Below are 25,023 nucleotides of genomic sequence, written 5' to 3' on the forward strand. Positions count from 1 at the left end.
TTTTTTTTTTTTTTGCTTGCAATAGCTGCCTCATCTCTATTGTACCAATAAGCTACCATCTTTGCATCCCATTGAGTCACTACATTTAAACACCTTAAATAGTACTGAAGTGAATTGCACAGTCATGGCGGTCTCTTCATTGCAATAGAACACTGGCTAAGAAAGCTGGCTACCAGGAAAGACGTGCCCACTGATTTACTGACTTATAGGGCATACCAATTTCTCTCTTGATTGGATTCGAAGCCTGCTCCACAGGACAGCGTTAATGCTTAGCACTGTAACCATATCCAAAATGTTATCTCTGGGGAGGTCATAGGCACACGGAAGAGCCTACTAATTTAACATTTTGCGAAATGTTCAGCTTATCCAACTACCATCTGATTATCAATATTTCTAACCATAGATTTTTCTTGCTCCCAACCTCAGTCAGAGAACTTCTTATTGCAGTGGGCTAATGTAAGGAATCAGAGTTGTTCAAAATGCTGGATAAGTGAGTGTAAGTGATCAGCTATATTGGGGAGCCCTGTATCAGTCTCGCCCCCCTCCAAGACTCAAAGAACATTGCCAGAGAGGGAGTGGAAAGAACGTAAGAACAGAAGATGGGGAAACCCTGTGAGAGGCTGCCCTCTGGGTAAGACATGCGCACTTAGCGCACGGAGTCACAGCAGCTGTGGCTGCCTGCGCCAGACTGATTGAGGCGCTGTCGACAGCTGATGACGCCTGAGGAGGAAAGAGTCACTGTTCTCTCTGCGGAAGTGGCTCCCACACACTCATGCACGTGAGGGCAGTACTAAGGGGACTCAGTGAGGGCTTTTTGTTGTTGTTTTGAAGTCGTAAGTTGGGAGAGGCACGTACTGGGACGTTTAGATGGACAATGGAAGGACGGGTAGATATGAGCAGGTATATTGTATACATGTATGAAGTTTTCTTACAATAAGTAAATAAAAATTTAAGACAGAAAAAGTGCTTTACGTAACACGGTCTTCAGAATTTTTTGTGAATACCTGTGAGTTCCATTATAGAAACCTGCCAATGACTTTCAGTTAGTCCCTACAACTTTGTATTTTATCACTAATGTATACACAGCTGTCTGCAACGCAATTTAACATACATGGAAAATGAACTGGAAAAATTCATTCATCAAACTAAGCTTCTCTTCTTTACCTTATTAACCGCACTCTCATACCGCCACACTAGTGAGTTTGTGTACTTCATCACATACTTGTGCCATTGAAAACTCCTCCACAGATCTGCCGGAATCAGACCCACAGCAGGGTTTTGCTGCTCTAGGCACTAGCAGTCTATGCCCAGACCCAAGGCTCCAGAAATGTTTCATAGTAGAAGGGGAGATAAGCTTCAGGAAATTCTGCCTGTTATCGAGGTCTATCTGATAAGAACATTTCATGGGTCTTCCTTCCCGATATGGCTAATGTCTATTGCATTGCCCGGGAATATAAAGAATGATTTTTAGAAAGAGGCAATGATTTTTGAGACCGGAGATATTTTATTTATTGTTAATTCAAATATATAAATTACTGGTCCCCTTGAACATGATCTTGTTTCAGTGGATTCATCAGAATGTGTGGATTGAGTGCAGACAAAATCAAACAGGGTTTTGATGGTGTGAATCCTGTGTTTTGACAGCTTTCCATGATGATCAGCTTTAGTCACTGTAACAAGATGGTACCTCAGACAATCAACCACTAATAAAGCACGCTTGCTTTGGCTCACAGTTTAAGAAGCTTTGGTCTATGACAGATTAGTCTTATTGCTTTTCGTCTTGGGGAAAACAGTATATCATGTCAAGGACACAGGCAGAAAACCTGTTCATCTCATGACAGCCAAGGAGCAGGAGAAGAAGTTGGTAGGCTGTTGTCTGGGAAATCTGTTTGCATGTGTGTCTCTGCCTACCTGTGTGTGTTCATATGGAGGCCAGAGGTCAATTTAATGAAAACTATGTAGACTGGGAGATTACTGGAATAAGCACACTAAATGTTATTATTTTAAGAAAAGGTCTTTCTGAGGACAAAAGTCTGCTCAGTGCTACTTTGCTACACTGAAGAACTGTGGCTTCTGATCTGATCTGTTGCTCAGTAGAGTGACCACAACTAACTATAAGCTCTGCAAGTTTCAAATGCTAGAAGAAAACATTTAAAAATTTCACCGTGAAAAATGAGGCATGGTTACGTTTGACCCAAGGTTTGACATAAGGTTTATGTGTAAACCTTAAACAATGTGAATCAAAATATCACATGATACCCTACCGACAGGCATGATTTTGTGTTTCCACCATAGTATATACAAATCTTGGCCCATGGCATATTCTACCATCTGCTTCAGGAAGCTGAAGAGAGTCTCACATCCCAGGGCAGCTGGGCTATATCCCAAATATTTGTAAATATGTGGATAATAAAAACAAATAATTACCTAGTAATTATAAATTCCAAGGGGGAAAAGGGGCTAACTCAGATACAATTTCTGCATAGTACCATCGTGTTTTGTTTTCCTAACTTTTAGCCTGTAAACCTTCCTGAGGCCCATAGTTTCAGTTCAGTGTTCTCTTTTGCTCTTTTCTTTCTTTCAAAAGACATGGAATTTCCCTTGACCTTTACCAGGACAAAATCAATTTGAAGGCAAGAAGAGTCCACAGGAGAGAGTCACCTACGTGGATTTTAAGTCCTTTTATGGCTTTTATTTTTCCACAAATAAACACTTTTAAAAGATTAAAAATAGTTACTTTGTGTAGTATACATAGAGTATATACTCACTGTACATGTGTGTGCCTAAGTGTATGTATGTGTACCATATGCATGCAGCGTGGAAGTCAGAAGAAGGCATCATATGCCCCGGAACTGCAGTTACATACTGTTGTGGGCTTCCATGTGCATCCACTGCAAGAAACAATCCTTTTGATGCTCACCTATGAACCTCAGAATGTGAGTTCTGGAGTATGAGCTGATCCAACTCAGGCGGTGTCGTTAAGTGTGCCCCAGACTTGAGGAATACGAAATGAATGGATGTTGTATGCAGAGGAGAGTGACGCTCTATCAGAAGTTATAATAAACGCATGCCACAAACATGAGCACCAAGGCAGAGACATCGCTTTGCCTTTTATGGGTGGGTTGGTGTGCCCCCCTCTCTACTGGGAGTCCTGCCTGGCTATAGGTGGTGGCCACTTCAGGCTTTCCCTGTGCACTCAGTCGTCAATGGATGACACAATGCTGTGTGCCTTTTCTGGAAATGTCAAGGATACAGAAAACAAAAGAAGCCACAGAAATGACATTTCAACACGAAGACTTTATTTAATACAATGAATGAATGAAACTAAGCAATATATAGACAGTACTAGTCTAAGATAAAGGCAAGAGACTTCCAGGTCCACACACACACAGCTATCCCACAGACACCCTGTACATGTCCAGTTCAAAGAAAATGCTCCTCTGCATACCACTCTGCCGGTGTTGGTTCTTAAAACTGAGCTTGCACATAAGGATTCTTTGCAGGTTGTTCTGGCATCTTAGTGTTTCTATTGTTGTGATAAAACACCATGACCAAAAGCAACTTATGGAGGAGAGGGTTTATTTATCCTACAACTTGTTTTTCATCATCCAGGAAAGTCAGAACAGGAACTCAGAGCAGAAACATGGAGGCAGTCACTAATGCAGAGGCCATGGAAAAGTGTTACCTACTGGCTTGCTTGCCAGGGCGTGTTCAGCCTGCTCTTTTATATACTCTGCAACCACCCTCCCAAGGGTGACACTGCCCTCTGTTTGATGGCCCCACTCCAATCACTAATTAAAATGCATCACAGGCTTGCCCACAGGCCAATCTGGTGGGGGCATTTTCTCAAATGAGGTTCCCTCTCCCAAATAACTATAGTTCGTGTCAAGTTGACATAAAACTAGCCAGCACACCTAGAAACTCTGATTTTGAATCTGAATCTGAATCTGAATGAACTTTGGGGAAGAGAAAGAAAACTTAACTAGATGGCTCAACTTTTCCCCTCTAATGATGCTGGTACTGTAGACTCTTACATCCATTTTCCTGTGGTTCTGAAGCTCTAACTTCTTGCTTGTCTTCTGCACATATTTGTAGCACAGAAAGGTGATCACAAACCAGGACAGTATTTCCAACAATTGCTTAGGATTGCTTCCATATGTTGGCTAACCTGCATAAAGAGTGATACTGTGGCTGTGACAGTGTATGCTTGTAATCCCAAAACTTGGGAGGCAGAGACAGAAGGATTGCAGCAAGGTAAGGTCAGTTCAGGGTACATTATAGTGAATTCAAGATTAGCCTAGGCTACATTTGAAAACTCTGTCTCAAAAAAAAACAAAACAAACAAACAAAAAAACCAAACAACTCAGATACTTCTGTGACCTAGAATTGAATATTCTAAATATGAATTTTTAATTTTTGATAAATTTCATTTAAAATTGGAGTTTGCAATTTTTCTTTCTGCTTTAATAGGTAATATTAAATATTTTGAAAAAACAAAATGCTGGCTTGGGAAGCTTACATGAAAATAATCTTCGGGGCTGTGGAGGTTGATGGCTGTGGAAGTAAGAGAATCCGGCACATGTATAGAAAGCTGGGCATGGCCGCACACGCCTGAAATCCCAGCACTGCTTCCCTGTGTAGTCATCCACTAAAACACATATGTGTACATCAAACACACAGAATGGTTTAGTTTATGTCTTTGCCCCAGTCACTGATGAGAACACACAATAGATGGAGTAGGAAAGAAAGAAGAGAAAATGTGAGCTCTTCGTTCTATTTTTATTGGCATAACCGCAAAGATGGAAGTTCAGATGAGCTGTTCAAAAATGTTGCAAGTGCTTGGATTGGCACTGTGGGTGATGGGGCAGTGAAGTCAAAGCCATTAGGCTCTCTTGGGTACTCAAGAAAAATTAACAAAGTCCAACCTGAAAAATGAAAAAGGGTCTGAGGGCATAGACCAAAGAGAGAGCACCCACTAACAGATATAATCCCTGGACTCAGTCCTCAGCATCCCCTAAACGATGGCTTGAGAGGGAAAGAGGGAGAAGTTAGCTGTGTGGGTGAAAGAGAGAAAGCACATCTCATTCATAGGAGGGTCAACCCCAGGTCACATGGGAGATGCTGTGGCGCCTGTATGCTTAAATGGCGATGTCTGTTCATTAGGTTTACTGGGTAAGGTCTTTTTTTCCTTTGTAGTATGAATTTCTTTGAAGTTGTCACTTACACATTAAGATAGCCTTGACCAAGTCCTCCAGCCTCATGTATTTCATTGAAGGAGCAGGGATCTTTCTGTATCAGAAGATTCAGGTAGCTGAAGTCAAGAGACAAGGTTGAATCGATGGAGATAATGCAGTTTGAAAAAAAAAGATGTTTTATCAATTGTCCTGGGCCATCTTGGCCAATCACTGTCCCAAATGACTGACTCTCTCTCTACACACACAGGTGTATGTATATATACATATATATATTTATATACATATGTGTGTGTATATATATATTTATATATATGTATGTGTGTATATGTGTGTGTGTGTGTGTGTGTGTGTGTGTGTGTGTGTGCATGTGCTTGCATGCCCATATACTCACCTGTGCAGCTGTGGAATCGAGAGGTTGACATTGGGTGTCTCCCGCTATCATTTTCCTTGTTTTGAGACAGGGTCTCTGAACTTGGAGCTTGCAGCTTGGGCTAACTTGTCAGTGAGCTCCAGTGATCCACCAGTCTCTGCTCCCGGCACTTGGATTACACATGTCTGGCTTTTCAAGTGTGTGCTGGGAACCGGAACTCAGATCCTCATTGTTGCAAGGCAAACACTTTACCCACTGGCCATCTTCCTGTCCCTTCAAATGACACTGGAGCAATTAACTTCCTCCAGTTTGTTGAGGCCTTTGTAGTCTAATTTGCTCTAGAATTTTAAGTCTAGGGTACAAATGCCATCATTCATCTATCAGAAACCGTCTTTGCAAAACTGAAAGCACACATTCACTAAGGTTTGTCTCTATAGGAGCCAAGCACCTTTTGGAATTCTGCTTTTCCTGTACTGTTTGCCTTCATGGAACATGCCAACTCCCTGAAAGTACCCAAGGCCCATTATTCAGCATTTTTCAGGCCATTTTTGTTCCATTTTTACTATGTGTCTCTGGATAGAGGAGCACTCAGCTGCCCCAGTCCTGATCAAAGAGTTTCCCCACGTGGAACAGATGCAGAAACTCACAGCAAACAGAGCTCAAGGAACCCCATAGAACAGGGGAACGAAGGACTGTAAGAACCAGAGGGGTTGAGGACACCATAAGAACATGACCCACAGAATCAGCTAAGCAGGGCTCGTGGACTGAAGTGACAGTTAGGCAGCCTGTCTGAGCTAGGTCCTGTGTGTGTATGACTGTGTAGCTTGGAGTTATTGTAGGACTCCTAAAGGTGGGGGTTAGAGTGTCTCGAGCTCATTTCCTTGCTCTTGAGAACGTTTTCCTCCTACTTGGTTACCCCATCCAGCCTTGGTATGAGGGTTTGTGCGTCGTGTTATTGTAACTTCTTAAGCTGTGTTTGGTTGAAATCCCGGGAAGCCTGCTTGTTTCTGAAGGGAGAGAGGAGTGAATCTGGGGGAGAGGGGTGTGTGTGTGTGTGTGTGTGTGTGTGTGTAGGGGTTGGGAGGAGTGGAGGGAGGAAAAACTGCAGTGAGAATAAATGTCGGAGAGAAGAATAAATAAAAATAATAATAAAAGCACCATAGATGTTAAAAATATGAAAGGGAAAGAAAATAATAATATCAATGATAATAATAATAGTAACGGGTGGACGAGTTAGATCAAATTACATGATATGTGTTTATAGACCATCATAACACCCATTATTAATATATGTTAATAAAAGGAAATCAGTATTATTTTATAAAGATTTCAAACTTCAAATTTAGGTTAACCCACCTGTGGTTAAAAACAAGAGTGCTTATAATTTTGGAATTTATTAAGCATTAATACTTGACACAAAGTAGAGTTGTAAGGCTTGAGTTTGGCGATGTGTGTTGGGCATGCATTAGTGTCAAAATGTCTAGCTGATGAGTTATGATGAGTAATCCATAATATAGCTCATGTCCTTCTTGTATGCAAACATCCCTGCTTCTGTACTGGTGTATGCATGCTTGCGTGTACGTGCACATTTATGAAGGCATACATACATGTGTGTATTGCATGTAGTTTTGGGATCACAGTAAAAGACATTACAAACATATATCATCAGTCACAGCCTTTTTATGTGGGATCAGACTCAGCACATACATGCTTACTGACTGAGAACCCTAGTCTCATGCATACTATTTGTTTTTCTTTGAGTCAGGGTTGTTGGGGGTTGGTGTGATGCTTATATTTTGATGCTGATTACTGGTCCTCAAGATCTGTACTGCCTGGGTACACCTGTCCTTGTTGTGTACACCTACCTGATTAGCTCATTAAACAGCCTATACCTGGGCAGGGCAGAATGGGGTAGGCATGGCTAAGGTTCCCAGGATTTTGAGGACAGGAGAATCATAAGAAACAGATGAAGGGAGGGGAAGAAAGGAGGCAGGAGGATGCCATGATGGGATAGTGTGGAGAAGGAACCACGTAGGCTGGGATGAAGGACCCCCAAGCATGGCGTGGATGGAGAAAACACCAAGATGAAAAATATGAGCAAGTATTTATAAGACTGTGGATGAAAGGTAGCCCAGACAGGAATGGTTAAGGCAGACGACATTGGATGGGGGCTGGGAGATGGATGGTGAAGTTATTGAGACAGTGTAGATAGACTATTTTCCCAGCCCAAGGTAAATAAGACAATTATAAAAATCTAACAGGCATCTATGGCTTATTTTTTGTGATAGTGGGTTAAATACTAGTGCCATAATAATTATAGGGCAAATAATAAATAACATTATTTAGTCTAACATCTTTTATATTTACAGCAACACAGGGTCTCACAATGTAGCTTGGTCTGGTCTAGAACTTTCTACTTAAAATATCCTCTTGATTGTACCTTCCAAGTGCTGGGATTAAGGCGTGTGCCAAAATGCTTGACGAAGTTCATGTTGTTTAGGGCAAGCTTAGGATTATATGATGTTACTAAGGCAACAGTACTGAGAAAGGCACACAGTCTCCCTCACAGGGCTGCTCCCCTAGGCCTCCTGCACTGTGGTTTGTGTGCAGCTTCCCCTGCAGTCTCCCTCACTGTGTCCCTCACAGCACAGTAGTACAGGGCAGAGTCTGACAGCTGTGCTGAGGACGTCTGCAGGTGGAAGGAGCTGCTGCTCTTGTGGAGAGTGGCGTGGAACCCTCGGTGCTCTGTCCTCTTGTTGTCTGTGGAGCTCCTCAGGAGTAGCTGAGGGGCTTCATTGAGATACTGCACGTACCAGAACAGGGAAGGATTTGAGTAAGTAGTCTGATAGGTGCAGTTCAGCACCAGAGGTGTCCGTGCCGCGAGAGTAACCGGACCTTCTGTCTGAGTTATGGAATTCCCGTTGCTCTTCTCTAGAAAGAAATCAGATTGCTTTGTTACAGGGGGAAATGAGTTAAGGTCATTTTGACATGAGGAAAGTGAGCTGTCACTAATGGAAGAAAATGTTACTTACTGGACATTAAGAGGACCACAATACTGGAGCAAAGGACAGAAAGCATGCTGGTAGAAAGAAATGACTCTTCCTTCTCACAGCCGTGCAGGGCTGGGCTCCAGAAAGATCTTCTCGAAACTACTCTCTCTGTACAACTGTCTCGTGTGTGTCTAAGGAGGAAATAGGCGTGTTCAACGAGGATGCCCTCAATGCAAAGAAAACCGCATCTAGAAGAGCAGTGGCCTCTGGTGCTTTCCATGCAAACTGCAGCAAAGCCTTCTCTGTCATTGTCCCTCATTCTGCAGCACATGCTCTCAGCAGATGGAATGTCTCAAAACTCCTAACAAGTGGCTGAAACCGAACAGGCTATATGTTGTTTTTATAAACACACACACACACACACACACACACACACACACACACACACACGCACGCACACACACACACACACACTGAGTCATGATTTGTCCGTGTGATAGGATTAGATGACACTTTAATTTTCCACTTTCTATTTTATTTCTTTTGCCTATAATTTTCTAACAAGAAACAATAAAGAGTTATGAAACGAGAAGAGCTTTTCCATCGAGATGGGTGCCGAATTCTCTGCTAGTGAGTGGATCTAAATGAATCTCAAACTTTGATTACAGAACGTCCTCAGCTAAGAATTCACTTTCATTTAGAGTTAATCCAAAAAATACTCTAATACTCATTGTGTCTTTTGGAAACAGAATTTCGGGATGTTATAAAACGTCCCACTGTTAATACAATACAAAGATACCTTCATCTCAAAGGAGGTAGAATGTCTATCTTTGTGGTCCCAGGTTTGTGTGCAGGCAGCAGGTGCCTGGGGGGCACTGTGCACTGGCTGCACAGAAGTATGTGGCTGAGTCCCCAGGACGGGCAGCTGTGATGTTCAGGGAGAGGTGTTTCTCCTTCTTATTCAGGAGGACAATGAGTCCTTGTTTCTCTTTTCTGTCCACGCCTGAAATAACATTTGTAAAGAACTGGAGGCCTGCCCCAGGCTCTTGCTTGTACCAGGAGAAGTAATAACTGTTGTCGTCTGTGTAGGTGCAGGTGATAACAGTGCTGGCTCCCTCCTGGACACTCAGGTGGGAAGGGCTCTGGTCCACCCGCTCTCCTCTACTCGCACCTGTGCAAAGGAAACAGCAGGAAGGCCATGAGGTCGCCATTCTCCAGAATTTGCTTTTCTTCCTCCATTCATTTGAGGCAATCTGGAGACAGCCCGTCTCTTCCCCAGACTGATAATAAATACAGCCAAACACTTTGTTTCCCAAAGGCTCGCACTCACAGTTCAGCTGCAGCCACAAGCACAGGAACAAAGGTCCAGCCAGTGTCTTCATTGCTCTGCTTTGGGACTGTGGTTTTCAGCCAGGCCGGATGCTTCTGTGATCAGCTCACCTCCTCTGTCCTCTACAGCACTGCCGGCTCTTGCTGAGTGCTGGCTGCTCTTACAGACCGCAACTAAAACGTGAGTTAGCAGCGGAGTGCTCTGGCGCCACCTTGTGGACATCTTCCTGCTGCACGGGCAGCTCCAATCCTTAATACCATAAATTTTTTTTTTAAAGATGTGTTTTCTTTAAAGTCTAGTCAAAATTACCCTTTAGAAAATAGATTGCGGAATTGAGAACCTGTCAAGTATTCTCTACCTATAGCGCACAGCTCCACATATTGGCTGACGTCTTAGAGGAAACTGTCCTGAGACATTCCTGATAGCCTTGTCCGTTCTGCAGGGCATTCCGCACTGAGCAGGATTAGGAAACATTGAGATGAATCCTCCAGTGACAAATTTCAGTGCTTTCCTGCCTCCCCAACACCCCAACATGCTCAGGAGTCAATGCCTCATTTAGACAAGAGCCACTCAAGGTGTGACCTTTGGGGAGTTTCTGGAGCTCAGGGTTAATCTGCCTGAAGAACTACCACAAAGCTAAGTTATCTGAACCATGTCCTGGTTATATAAAGAAAGAAATTCACTGAAATGACTAATGAACAACCGCCCCTTGACCTCAAAAAGGACAGGTATGTTCTGGTGACTTCAGTTTTCACTCATCTTTTGAAGGTAGCTGTGATTGCCATGCTACCAAACCCCAACTCATCTCTGGGTGTACTGCCAATAAAAAACCAAAGCAAAAACCAAAACCCAAACATCAGGAAACAATTTGAGAATTAAAATACACCAAGTGTAAAATGAGCCTAACTGACATTGACAGAGCTGTCCACCCTAGAGCTGTGGCGTATTTAATCTCCCCAGCGGAACACGGAACTTTCTCTAAAATACATCACATTATTTAAGCAGTTACAAGCATAAAATAATTGAAATGATGTTTTAAATCTCATTATACTATAATAGAATATAATTAGAAACCCACAACAAGAAAAGCTACAGGAACTACAGAGTTACACAGATAGAGAAAACGTGCCATTGAGTCATTGGAAAAGAAGCATGCAGAACTTTAAAATTAAGTGGAAAAGGAAGACACATATTATCACAACCTTTGAGATACATCAAAAGCAGTTCCTTTATGACAATTCAGCTTAGTGGGTGAAGGCACTGGTTGCCATTCTTGACAAAGTGTGGGCAATGCGATTCTAAGTAAAAATAGTAGGGCAGGAGAAATCACGACCTCTGATCTCAAAGTAGAGTCTAGAGTCATAGGAACAAAAGCAGCATTTCCTGACACAAAAGAGGCAAGTTAAATAGAATTGAGAACACAGAAATAAAGCAACAGAACTATAGTGCACAACTTGTCAGAGGTTCCAAAAACACACCGATGAAAAGACACCTTCAACAATGATGCTGAGAAAAACAGATATCCATACACAGAGGTCCAGTCATGGACTACCTCCTTTTGAGTCTTTGAAAGACAAAAAAAAAAAAAAAAAAAAAAAAAAAACAAAACTCTTAAAGGGGGTTGGGAAATAAAAAAAAGAAGCAGAAAATTATTAATAAATTACCAGAATACAAGCGACAGGAAAGCAGGCAGGGGCTTACAGGAAGGTCATGGAGCCAATAGGAGGGGCACAGGTGATGGGAGGAGTGAAAAACAATCAACAAAAATGAATGAAAAACTCATAGCAAGCCCATTACTTTGGGCACTGATTTTTAGAACAGATTAAAATAGTCAAGATATAAATAAAATTTAAAAGTAACTATTTTTCCCTTCCAAATTTGGAATATGTTAGATTCTCCTCCACATTTGGAGTATGTTAAGAGCCTGATCTTCAAGAAAGGAAAATGGAAAGATTTAGACCACGTCTTCCCCGGTGGTTGCCTTTGAGTAAAGACTCCCAGGAAGTGCAGGGCATCATCTTGCTGGGACATGATGGGACAGCACTGTGGGCTGACAGGGCAAAGGACAGGGACACAGGCTCTGAAGGGGCAATGTGCCCTGTGTGCTTCTGGGAAAATCTTTCCCTCTGGATCCTTATACATCACAGCACAGGACTGCAGAGAAACTTGCTGAGACACTCAGCACTGTTAACAGGTGAGCTGGAGATTTTTAGATCTGTTGTTCTTTGCGAGATGTACCCTTCCAATAACATCACCATCGCTGAGACACCTGGCCACACTGCTCTGGACCACTGTTCCCCACTGTAAAATCCCTACTCTTTAAGAGCCCTTGGTGCTAAACTCTGTTGACAACCATACTCAGACATGCTATTCACAGAGAAAGCAGTGTCTCAAACCTGAACATCAAATATAAGAGCTGTCCCACAGATATTTTGGCATCTGAATTAGACAAATTCTGAAATACGAATTTCAGTCTCTTGGGTATATTGATAGTAACTAAAATATATAAACTTCATTAAGCTTAGGAAAACATTTCTTACCTTCAGTGTCCAGGTCCATCACTCGTTTCTGCTTAATCTTCTTTCCATGGGTTTGATAACGGAAGTGTCGATGACACTTATTAGAACTAGTCACTGTTGGGGACTAGAGAGATGGCTTAGAAGTTACGAGCACTGGCTCCAGTTCCAGGGGTCCTGAGTTCAATCTCCAGCAATCACATGATGGTTCATAACTATTTATAATGAGATCTGGTGCCCTCTTCTGGTGTGAGGGTGTAGATGCAGGCAGAACACTATACATAATAAATAAACAAACCTTTAAAAAACAGTCATTGTTTTCTCTATCTTCTTAGGGTTGTTTCTTTCTGGATGAAGTAATAATGTTCTCATGATGCTGAAAACACAAATAGCATATAAAAATCATGCTAAGGGTTTTTATGTGCTTACTTATTGGTTATCATTTGTGAAATAGCTGAGCTTTACTGTGCTTATGTCTTTTCTTGCTGATTGTTATAAACTTTTTACATATTCCTCATTTGAATTCTTTTTGTACATATATATAACACAGGCTCTTGCCTGTAGCACTCTGGATGCTGAGAAAAGGGGACCACTGCAGCACAGAATAATAGCTGGGGGTCAGATGGGTCAGTAAAAGAAAGTAAAGAACTATGCATTGCAAAATTAACTTTTCATTGTGTGAGTGAGCTTTTCTCCTTCTTGAGTTTTTCGTTCATTTGCTTGTTGTTAAGACAGAGTGCAGCTATTACTGAGTGGCCTCAAGCCAGCAATTCTCTGCTTCAATCGAACAAGCCGTTTAAAACTACAGGCACAGGCCAATGTGTTCAGCTTGAGTAATCTTTAGCCAGGACAATTGAAAACAAGTTTCAAGTTCACAGGAAGTTTATCTTGAAATTTTTTGTTCATTTTCCTTTGAGCTCTTTTAAAATGCTCTTTTATTTGCTTAACTTTTATTGCTTGTGATGAAGTATCAAACGTTTATTTCTTAGGGTAAAAAAATGTAAATTTTACATTTGTTAACGAGATTTTGCTGTTCACATTGAGTGAGTCCTCTCAGTGTGTATTTCCTTCCCTTGCCTTCCTGGGATGCTCCTGCCAAAAATCAAAGAGGTGGGCTAGCAGGGTCCCTTAGCTCTGAAATTTCTTTGTTGGCTTTTAATTTAGGGGGTCGCTGAAGTCACCGCGAGGCATGGAAGTCTCGGATAATTTCTGACTAGGGACCGATGTGACATTTTATGGCATTTAGTGTTCATTTTGTTATACTGGAAGCTCCACAGCTCCATGCATGCATACTTTCACACCTCTGTGGCTCTGTAGTCACTCTCTCCATCAATCTAACTTGCTTTGGTTTGACGCCTGCCTTTTCAGCTATGAGACTCGCTGTGCCATATTTACATCTGTATTTGGCATGCTGGTCTCCTTCTGACTGTTCAGTTTTGATGTTCTTGTTTAAGAGTTGTTTCCTGGAGACACAGATAGTTGGAATTATTTGTTAACACAGTCAGTTAGCCTGTGGCTTTCAATGGGTTAGTTGAGGCCACTCACTTTTAACATTATGTTGAGAAGATTTTGCCGTTTGCTTTGGTTTTTTGTGGCTTGTTATTTTAGTTGTTTGGCCTACTGTTCTTTCCTTCCTTTCTTGTTTGGGTTTTCAAGGTTTGCAGCTGTTTGAACACCTCTCCTTTTATCTGCCTCTTTTATGAGACGTATTATTTCATGTATTCTTTTGCATGACATTGTCTTTCTTCTGTTACACAGTAACCCCCTATGAATTTCCTGGCTTTGTTGTCATTAATTGCCTTGAACTTGAATTATTTTGAAATGTTCTTACTTCTCTCTCATTGTGAGCGTGTTCCTGGACTCAGCAGGGGTTCGCCCAGTCACATATGCCTGAGGTTTTCAATGCTCTTCAGATCTGCATTTCTTTCTTTCGTTTTGGAGAAATTTCTCTACATTCTCATGGAGTAAATTGTTTGTGTTTTCAGCCCCTTGTCTATCCCACACATACCCAGGTTTTGTTTGTTTCTTTAATGTGTCCCATATTCTTGGGAATTTGGGGTATGTTCTTTAGTTTTCTTTCTTCTTGTGTTTCTGATTATATTGTTTTGCATGTTTGAAATCCACTCTACCTGATCTTGTCTGTTAAAGATGCTGTCCACTGTGTTTTACTTGATTTTCCAGCATTTATATTTGGTTCATTTTCGGAGTCTCAGTTTTCTTGCTGAGTGTTTTCCTCACATCTTTGAATTTTTCCTCCAAGTTACTGACCATTTTGAGCACTTTTGTAACTTTTCTTGTGCAGGTCCTGAATTGGTTTTCTTGCTCCGTTCGTCTGCTTACTCGAGTCTTATCTATTACCATTGATCTTATTTGCCAACGGGGAGTCTGAAAACATTTTCTGGCATTTCAGCTGTCTCCTTATCTTTGGTGTCCACTACTGAAAAGCTGTGAGCTTGCAGGGATACTTTATATTCTATACAACTCTGAACATTCAGGTCCTGGGAAGTTCTCTCAGCTTCAGCCTCAGTAGACACGCCCCAGGCTGGGGCAACTCATACGCTGTCAATTCTGTCAGTTCTGTGCTTAGCATGTTGGCACACAACATGACTTCTCCTGAAGTTGCCCCAAAGAAGAGAGACTGAGGAGGCCTGAGGGAGCTGTTGCTCTTTTTTTTTTTTTATTCCAATTGCCTTCTGGGTCTCATTGTATTTTCACAAGTCTCAGTACACCCATGTGCAGCCCTCATGCAACTGTCCTTCCAACTGCTGGTCTAGCTGACCTCAGTACCTCAGGCTCAGTACCAGACGCAAAGACAAATATTTTCGGGCATTCCCCAGTTGCCTCTGGTAGTTTTGTGGGCAAATTCCTTATATTAACCTCTGACTACTTCAGTCATGGTAAAACCTCCACAAGGAAATCATGTTCTTTGTTATACCAGATACCTAGTCTGAGGTATGAACTGTTGCCACCTTGAAGAGAAACGAGTGTTTTAAATTATTATGATGCAAGATTTCCAGGTGAAGAAAATACTATATATTTCTCTATGAGCTAACTTTTATTAAAATATATTAAAGATAATGGATTATAAAAAGTTGCTTATGATAACTATTTCCAAATTTTATGGAAGGGCGTTTTACTTAGACACACACTTCCTATGCAGGCTGCAGACGAAGCATTCACAGTTGGCCCTTTCTTGTCTGGGATGCGCGATGTGCGGGTGCGTTTTTCAGCTGGGCTCTCCGAGAGGAGCTGTGCTTAAGGAGCTCCCACATTTGTTCAGCTTTCGCTGTCACTTCAAACACCATAAGCCAGATCCCAGAGAGCACAGTAATACTTCATTGGATCTTTCAGCTATGTGGCTGAAATGATGAGGCTGATGGACTTAGCTGACTTCTGGAAGATGGCAGAATAGTGGTCTCTCACTGCTTTCATTCTGACAAGATGAAGAAAGCTGACAAATAAGAAAAATTATCTCTTCACTAAGAAACTTAGACCAGTAAAGATAAGTTCTACACCGCCTCATCTGAACATCGGAGGGTGATTGCTTCCTTTTCCTTCCCACTTGTGCTGGTTGGATCTGAGTCACTCTCTGGCCTGCACTGGATTCCGTTGATTCTATGGTGTAGAACAACCAGGAAACAGAGCTGATTCTGTGATGTGAATAAAACATTGTAGGAATTAGATTATCCTGAGACCCAAAGACAAACCTAACTAAAGACATCGTCCATTAGCTTTTCTATAGTTCTTGTCCCCCTCAGGTTCATGTGAACTGCCATATGGCTGAGCCAATGCTTCCCACTTAATATCCTTAGCTATATGTGAGGCATCCATACAAAAAAAAGGCCAAGGCACACACAGAGCAGTCTGTGGGAAGGCATGCGGCACATGTTCCTCTGTGTGAGTGTGTGAGGCAGCTTAGCCTCAGCTCAGCTCTCAGTGTCTGAGTGCCAGGAAGTGTACATGTGTACAGCCTGTAAATGGGTTTGTGAGGTCATAGGCCGCAAGTTCCACGTACGGAGAGGAAAAGGGTGGCTCACCACAGATTTTCACTTGCTTCCTTGTCTTTCTTAGTAGTCAAAAGAGGCAGCACCTAAAAGGGAGCTTGGGAAATCCACCCCTGCTGAGAGTGAAACTGCTTTGCACACATTGGTGTTATTCAGGGGGATAGTTTGGGGACCCAAAGTCAAATCCATCATGGGCCACGTGCGATGCGTAGGGCGCTCGCGGGTCATTGTTGAATGTTTGCTTCTTTACCACCACTCACAGGTCCATGAATTTCCCCGTGAAACACCAGCATCTGAAGTAATCTTCCTCTCTTGCTGAGCACTGAGTGCCAGGGTCTATTTAAATTCTGTAATTAACAAAGCTACTTCTAAAACCACATGAAAAATCGCTCCCTCCGAGTTCCAGAAGATCCCCGTTTGCTTCTGTTCTGGGAAATTGTAACAGAAATGAGTAACAGCTTTATGTGCATCACGAGGACCTGTGTGTCGCTCTCCAGCAGCCACATCAGAATCCGGACGATGTGGGGTGCACCTGCAGTCCCTGCTCTGGGAAGCACCCAGTCTAGTCTCACAAGCAAGCTCCTGGGTCAACGAGAGACCCTGCTTTAAGAATAGAATAGGTGAGGAGCAATAGGGGAAGATGCCCAAAATGGGCCTCTGGCCTCCAGATGCGTACCCACATAAATACATATGTATGCAACAACAGCAGCTTTGTCCTTAAGTATTCAGTCTCATCTGTTAAATTTTCTCTATACTTTTACTTGCAAAACAGTCTCAGGGTTAGCTTGCCAGGTGTCTTCATAACGCAAGCCTGTTGTCTACCCTGACAGTACATGATACATAAAACCTGAAAGTACTTAGGGGCATGTTAATGCCACATAAATCTGTGGTTGAATTTTTGTGTACTGCCGAACAGTCATTTAGAATTTAGCTCTTAATCTTTAACTCGTTCTCATTATTTTAATGCACAGATTAAAGTAAGTGAAAAGGCAATCGGAAGAGAAAGTATTAACAAGGTCTTTGAAAAATTCCAGTTCTTTGTTACACGTTTAAATAACAGATTAATGAGTGTCTCTGGGACCACTTTCTGATATCTGAGGTCTACTCCTTTGGCAATTTGACAGCTGAGGGCTGACAGGCAGCCCATGTCGTATAACCAGTCTCTGCAGCTAAGCAGGACACTACGGGAGCTCACAGCAGCCTGGGCTCTTGTGGCACGGCTGTCTTTCTAGTCTAGGCTCTTGGTAGAGCAGAAGCAAGCTCTCCCATGGCCTCTAAAATATGGTCTGTGGTATATCAAGCTTGAATGTATTATTCTGGGGAAATCATCCCATTAGAAACATTTTGTGTGGTTTGATCGGCAAGTGATACTGTCTGGTAAGGAATAAAACTTAAAAGGTCTGAGAGGTGGATCCGTGATGAAGAACACTTGACAGTAGGGGTTTAGATTTAGTGTAGATTCCAGTCTGCTGGCCGCTCAGCAAGTGCTTTTCACTTGTGTTCGCTCAGAAGGTTCTCAGCCCCTACTTCCCTCTCCACAATGGTCATGCCTGCCTTGGCAACACATTTGAGATTTCCATGGTCTTCTCCATAGTGCAGATGTATTAACGAAAATAATTAAAGTAAACTGAAGTAACTAGCAAAGAAAGAAGTGAAAAAAATAATTTGTGTGTTATGTCTAACTTATTAGGCTCTGCCAGGAATGAATGTTTCAAAGTTACTGTGATGTTACTTTCATCTAACTTTGATGTAAATTACGGTCTCTGTGGTTTTTGCTTTTAAAACATCTATCACCCTGGATGTGTGCACTATGAGACTTTCAGAGGCATGAGCCCACTCTTTGTCTGGACATCAATAAAAAGGACTTAAATTTTTAATTAACTCAATCAGCATGGTTTTTCAATAATTATCTCGCATGGACCATTTCAGTTACTCCCACTTCAAATTATCTGTCACCCTCTTCTGTCCTCCAGAAAGCACCAGAAATCACCTCCAACGCATGTGCGCGCACACACACAAACACGCATGCACCTACACATAGATAAATGTCTCAAAGTGAAATCTGGAGCAAACCCAAAGATGAATATTAAAGGAAAGTTAGGAAAAATTATTAAATTTGTCTGTGATAATGTCTGAGAGGCTTTCCTGAAACAAAACATTAATCTCCGTGTGCTGCTCGTCTTTACGCATCTCAACTGTTCTCCTCGTTCCTCATCCGTCCTGGCTTCTCCACAGAGACAAGCGAGAAACATTCACTTCACACCTTGCCTCCCCCTCGCTCCAAACCACTGTGACTTCGCCTCAGCCAAAGACTTGCTCAGACAATGGAAATCAAAGTAGACCTGTGAGGCTGAAGTCCCTGGTTGGTCCTGGAAGAGCCAGTGGCTTATTGTGACGACACAGCTCTGTGAGAGTGTTGTCAGAAGTCTGGGAAGGGGGAAGCCTGTGAGTGAGGAGCTCCTGTGTCCAGATGTTCAGTGATGCCAGCCATTGCCACAGGAGCACGCCCATGTTGGAAGGTACTCTGCCGTTGTTGTTACAGTTGTCAGGGCAACAAAACCCCTCTACAAATGATTTTTGTCCGTAAGACTGTGACTATGTGAGCACTGTCCACAGCAAACACTTCTCTCTTCAGACGCTGAAGGGGTGGAGACTCCCTTTGACTGGATGCTGAAAATGAATGTGGTGAAGGAGTTTATGTCAAACCCCCAAAGCAGACTTTTGTTGGCCCCCACATGAAGACACCCAACTGTGATAGGTTTTTCTAATTCTGCTTGAGCTCACAAACTCTATGGTTCTTTGTGAAATCCTCACATTTTTATAAAGGTAGACTCCTGCTGTGTGGTGCACAGATCTTCCAAATTCTCCCTCTTGTGTCTTGGACTATGACTCTGCTCTCACCCTGACTATAATCTAGACATCATATTGTATTTTACACATCTACTTTATAATCAGTTAAGACTATTAGACTTATATATAAATACTGTCTAAGTTTCCTGTCTGTTTTAAACTTGACAAGAATGTAAAACTTTGAACAAAAACACAGAGTTCATGTACTGCCATGGAGTAGCATAGCTCTTACCGTTAACTTATTTTATTTTCTAACCATTTTGCATATTGAAAAGTTATGTATTATGGATTGCTGAAGACATATTGTATGTTGTGCATTTTAAGTTAAACAACCTCCTCGTTTTTTTAGGTTTAGTTTTGTTTTTCTGATACAGTCTTTTAATATGTTACCCGGGCTAGCCTCCAATTCCTAGGTAAAGCAATCCTCCTACCTTTGCCTCCTAGGTATCTGGGGCTACTAAAACCCTGAACTGTGTGGCATGAACAAATTTAAAGATGATTTTCCCCAGGGGAATTTTTGTTCACACATATGTGACATCATGAGAGCACTTACATCTCACAGAGTGTTAGGCAGTCAGAGGTCCTCCCTCCACTCTTTGCACTGCCGGGAGCCATTAAGACGGCAGCTACTTCTATCAAGTGAAAAGCTGTTAGACCTTTGCCAGTAGAGACCGCTCCACATGGCTCCACAAGTAAGTCACCTGCCTATTAGACTGATGATCTGAGTTCAATCCCCGGAGCCCATGGTATGGAAGGAAAGAGAGAACACATACATACCAAATTCCACATATGGGTCAAGCATTTATTCACTTGCACACATACATACATTCACATGCACACCATAAAGCTTTAAAACATGGTTTAAAAACACTGTATTATATAATTATATACTTTTTACATTTAAAGTACAAAACTTATATAGGATACCTTTGCACTTAGCAATAAGACTTAGCAGCTAATGAAGTATTCTACTTCCTGAAGACCTCTCTCTTTCTTTTGTTTCTTACTATATATACTATATATTTATATATAATATGTATAATGTATAAATATATAATATATGTAAATATATAATATATGTAAATATATTATATATTTATATATTGATATTTTATATGATGTAATATAATATAATAATATAATATATAAAGCAGTCATTTTTTTTTACTTTGTGTACAAAGAGAAAGCATTTTTGGGAAGTTTCTATATAGGGCATTTGAGATAGTACTTCTAGGTACCTACTAGAAAATAATGTGTAAACCTGGTGAGATGAAATGGGTCATTGTGTAAAGCATTTGTTCAGTCCTAGGAACTCAGATGACAGGGGAAGGAGAAAATTGAGTTTATAAAGCTGTCTTTTAACCTCCAAGGGTGCACTCTTGAATGCACACACACACACACACACACACACACACACCCCTTAACAACAATAATAAGTCTGAAAATATCTATTGTACAAATTTCACTTGTATTTCTGAGATTTCTTATAAGTAGTGTTATGAAGAATGTCTCATTCTGACATTTGCTTTTACACTCAACTTTATATTTTGTTTCATCTCTATATACTACATGTGAAGCCACTTCTTTGGTGAAAGTTGCATATTTTATTAAGTGAGCAAATTGCATTTATTTTCCTCCCTACTGATGTCATTTGTCTTGTAAATATACCTGCATAATTGTGAGTGTCTCCTGGTTTACATACTTGAATTTCTTGAAGGTAGATGAGAACATGCAAGGCAAACCAAAAAGAAGTAGAAGAAGTTGGTGGTCACCTAAATCACTGCTTTTCTGGTCATCAGAGGAGATTAATGTATAAGAAAAGTCTATGTGATTTCTACCCTAAAAGCAAATGTCAAGATCTCCTGACACTGGGCTGTTACAACCACACATTTAACAGCATCGCTAAAAAGAGCGTAGAGGATGGGGCCTTCATAATTTATAGTTGCTACAAACCGAGCACACAGGAAACTATTTCTACAACCACAGAAGAAGACAATTCCCTTAAACTAGTTAAGGAAATGGGTGTAAAACTCCAGCTGTTCTTGAGGAGCAAACAGAGAATGGAGAAAAGCATGCTAAGACTTCAGCTTTGTCTGTCTCTGGCCTGAATGACTCTGTGACTTCATCTTGGTCTGTCTCTGGGCTGAGAGAGTCTAATCCTTACACTCACAGTGCCCCCTGTCATCTGGTCCTGCACACACTCCAGGCTCAGCCCCGCTGCAGGCTTTGCTGGAGCCTCAGCTGCAGGTTTGGGTCTGGGCTGCAGGTGTCTGCGAAGCACTGTGCACTTGCTGCACAGAAGTAGGTGGCGGAGTCTCCAGGCTGAGAGTCTGCGATGTGCAAGGAGAGCTGCTTGTCGCTCTTACTGAAGAAGACTGTGAAACGTCCTTCTTCCTTTTTACTGGACACTGAACTTATGGCTATCAGGAGAGCAGGGCCTTCACCAGGGAACTGCCGGTACCATGGGAAGTAGTCAAATAAGCTGTTCTCATAAGTGCAGTTCAGAACTGTGGTCCCTCCTTCCCAGACTCTCAGAGATTGAGGACTTTGTCTCACCTGCTGCTGGTCGCGTCTTTCCTTCTGCTGGCCACTCACCCCTGTGCAGGTAAACAGCAAATGGTGTTAGGTTCCTAAGGATGTACTATCTGCTGATGGTTTCAAGATTGATGACTTTATCTGGTGCCTGAATTCCCTCCTGCCTCCACATTAATCACACATCCTAAGGTTTCTCCTCCATGACTCACCTGCTAGGTGAAGGCCTAGGACTAAAAACAATAGTTTCAGGACCTTGTCCATTCCTCTTAGACTGCAGCTTGGGGAGAACTCAGGTGGCCTTTTCTCTCCCTCAGAACACTGACTCCAACTTCACAGGCACCTCAGTTCTTTCAGCTGCTCCTCCCTTCACAAACACTTTGTCTAAAGCTATTTTTGGTATAGAAAGTACTTCTCTAATTTGCTCAAATTCAGTATAGCTGAAAATACAGTCATCAAGAATCAGAAATACCCTCCTTATAAGGACACTACACTTTGGTGGTAACAATGCATGTTGTTATAGCCAGCAAGAATAGCAGTATAAACATTGTTATACCCATAAACCAGTGCTTGGTTCAAACCTCCTCAAAGAAAGTTCTTGCCGTAGATGGTTATCAACACAGAGACCCACTGGACAATATGGAACATTCAGCCCTACGTGGAATGTGGAATGTTCTCATCAATGTACTCCCCTCAAAGTTCAGGGATCTATTTAGAAGAGGAGGTAGAAAGATTGTAAGAGCCAGAGGTTGTAAACTCCAAGGAACAATGTTTTCCAGGTACCACAGGACTGATGCATATATGAACTCACAGAGACTGTAGCAGCATGCACAAAGCCTGCAAGGGTTCAAAATAGAAAAATACAAGCACAGAAAAGGGAGTGTGAATACACAGTTTCACCCTTAAGCAAGAAGCTCTTTGAAATTAAGATCTGATGGGAAAGGTGAAATCAGTTTTCCCCAGTGGAGTGTTACTAGGTAGATCAACCATACGCCGTGGCAAGCCTAATAAGCTCTGGACACCACACATAATGGATTCCATGCTTTTGTTTTATTTTTGTGCTTCTTTTGTTTCATTTTGTTTTGTTTTTATATTTTTTCTTTACTAGATTTTTGTTTGTTTTTTTTTAATTTTTTTTTTTTTTTTGGAGAGAGGGGGAAGAAGAAAAATCATGAAGTTGGGTGGGTAGGAATATGGGGGAGGAACAGGATCAAAATATATTTTATAAAAAAGTTTAAATAAAAATCTTTTCAAAAAGAAATAAAGATTTAAAAAAGGATTACCAATGATCCAGCTATTGTACTTGCAGGTGTTTATCTAACTAACTGAAGTCGCCATGCTAGAGAGATACCTGCATATGCCTGTTTACCACAGCAAGGCCATAATAGCCAAAATGTAGGATCAGCATGTTACCGCCTGTCACTAGAAAAATGAAGAAGATACTGCACACGAAACGGGAAAGTATGATCAGCCATATGGAAGAACAAAATCATGTCATTTGTAGGAAAACAGATGGAACTGAAGGATATGATATCAAGCAAAATAGATACACATAAGGAAATTTTGTTTTCATGTTTGAAAACTAGAAAAAGAGGTAAAAAGTTACGGTGATCTGAAGATAAAAGCAAGTTAAGTTGAGGATGAGGAAGAAGTGCTGTGTATTTGCTGAGTGCCTGTTTGCCTACTGCATGGGCAGGACTTGGGTGTCTTTGATGACAGGCACATTTCCAATCTTCAACCTAGTCCTAGCACCCAAAAACAGAAAACTGAAACCTACCAAATGCACCTATGAATGTAGACAAGACGATGAAAGAAAGGACGTGGGTACTGCTTCCAATCCAGTCAGAGAAGATTCTCGTTGAGGAGATGTGTGAACTGGCTTCAAACCATGAATAGATTTCCCAGTGGAAAGAATATATAACATAATTCTAGACACAGGTCATATCAGCGTGGCAGTAGAATGACCAAGTTATGGGTGACAGCATTATAAATGTACATTAGGGACGTTATGTGGCTCTGGCCTTGAAGAATAGCACGAATCTACTAGTATTCACTTGTAAAGTCTTATTTGCCAACCCTATGAGCCTGGGACAAGCAGAATATAGGTGGATGATTAGAGAGATGCATGTATTTGTTGTTCTCTAAATGCAGTTAAGGAAGTTAGGAGATAATTTGTTTTTATTTCATTTAAAAAAAATAAAATGTATTTATAAAACTTACCTCTTCTATCTCCTCTATCTAGCCTCTGTCATGCCCCTACCTTTTTGCCCTCCCCAATCCATGAACCCCTTAAAAGTTGTTAGAGTGGGTGTGGTGGCCCACACCTGTAATTCCAACACTGGTGGAGGCCGGCAGATCTCCTTGCGTTGGGAGATAGCTTGGTCTACAAAGCAAGTCCAGGACAGCCAAGGCTACACATGGAAAAAAACAAAACAAAAACATGTCTTGAAAAAAACAGAAAGAGAGTTATTGTTATGTGAGTGTGCTCTCGAGTAGATATAAATAAATAAATGCAATGTGATGAGTACATAATCTTTGGCTCGTTGAACGGTACTCAGAAGACACAATCTTCAACTGCTCTGAGGCAGCACTGCCCCTCTGTGGCCAAACATGGAGCTCTTTACTTAACAGTTTCCTCAGCTTCTAAAAGTTTCTGTTTCTGTGCACAATCCCTCTGATACCAATATTCCTTCCCATGAAAGAGATTTTGTTCTTGTGAGGACAGGTATGGCGTACTTTCTGTCCTGTACTGTGGTGTGTCTCAGGGGGATATGGAGGACCTAGGATACCAGACACGCCCTGAATGAACAATGCTTTCGCAATATGGCATACATACCAAACCTGATTAGGAGGTCTCAGAGCACACAGTTGGCTCTCAGGCTACATTTCTAATTAGACTCCCCTTCTTCTTATATTAAAATCAAGCCACACAGACAAGAAAACGGCCTTATATAGACTTTAAATTGGATAATTATTTGACCTTTTTCCCAGCACTTGGTGTAGTCATCATTTTTACACAAAGTTAACATAACATGAAAATGGCTGGATTTGACTTGAAACATATTTTGTTGACTCCTGACATAGAGAATCTTTCTGTTTGGTTATCAGTAAGACATACTCATCCTTCTTCAGAGTCTACTGAAACATTTTGTCCATTTCCAAATTGGGTTTGTCTTTCTGTTTTAGTCAATAGAGACTTTTTACATATTCTGTTTAAAGTTCTTTCAACAGTATGT

General features: G+C 41.5%; 1 protein-coding gene and 2 gene segments (V, D, J or C); all 3 read right to left on the reverse strand.

Annotated features, from left to right (window-relative positions):
- The window catches only part of LOC110550052 (T cell receptor alpha chain MC.7.G5-like), a 521,238-nt gene that overhangs the window by 424,109 nt on the left and 72,106 nt on the right, over nucleotides 1–25,023 (reverse strand). The window lies entirely within an intron of this gene.
- Nucleotides 9,106–10,047, reverse strand: LOC132656456 (T cell receptor alpha variable 5-like). The segment is given in 2 exon segments: nucleotides 9,106–9,726; nucleotides 9,886–10,047. Coding segments are annotated over 2 exon segments (399 nt in total).
- Nucleotides 21,464–22,051, reverse strand: LOC132656454 (T cell receptor alpha variable 23/delta variable 6-like). The segment is given in 2 exon segments: nucleotides 21,464–21,852; nucleotides 22,000–22,051. Coding segments are annotated over 2 exon segments (441 nt in total).

The sequence above is a fragment of the Meriones unguiculatus genome, chromosome 9 (genome assembly GCF_030254825.1).
Source record: "Meriones unguiculatus strain TT.TT164.6M chromosome 9, Bangor_MerUng_6.1, whole genome shotgun sequence".
NCBI classification, from domain to species: domain Eukaryota; kingdom Metazoa; phylum Chordata; class Mammalia; order Rodentia; family Muridae; genus Meriones; species Meriones unguiculatus.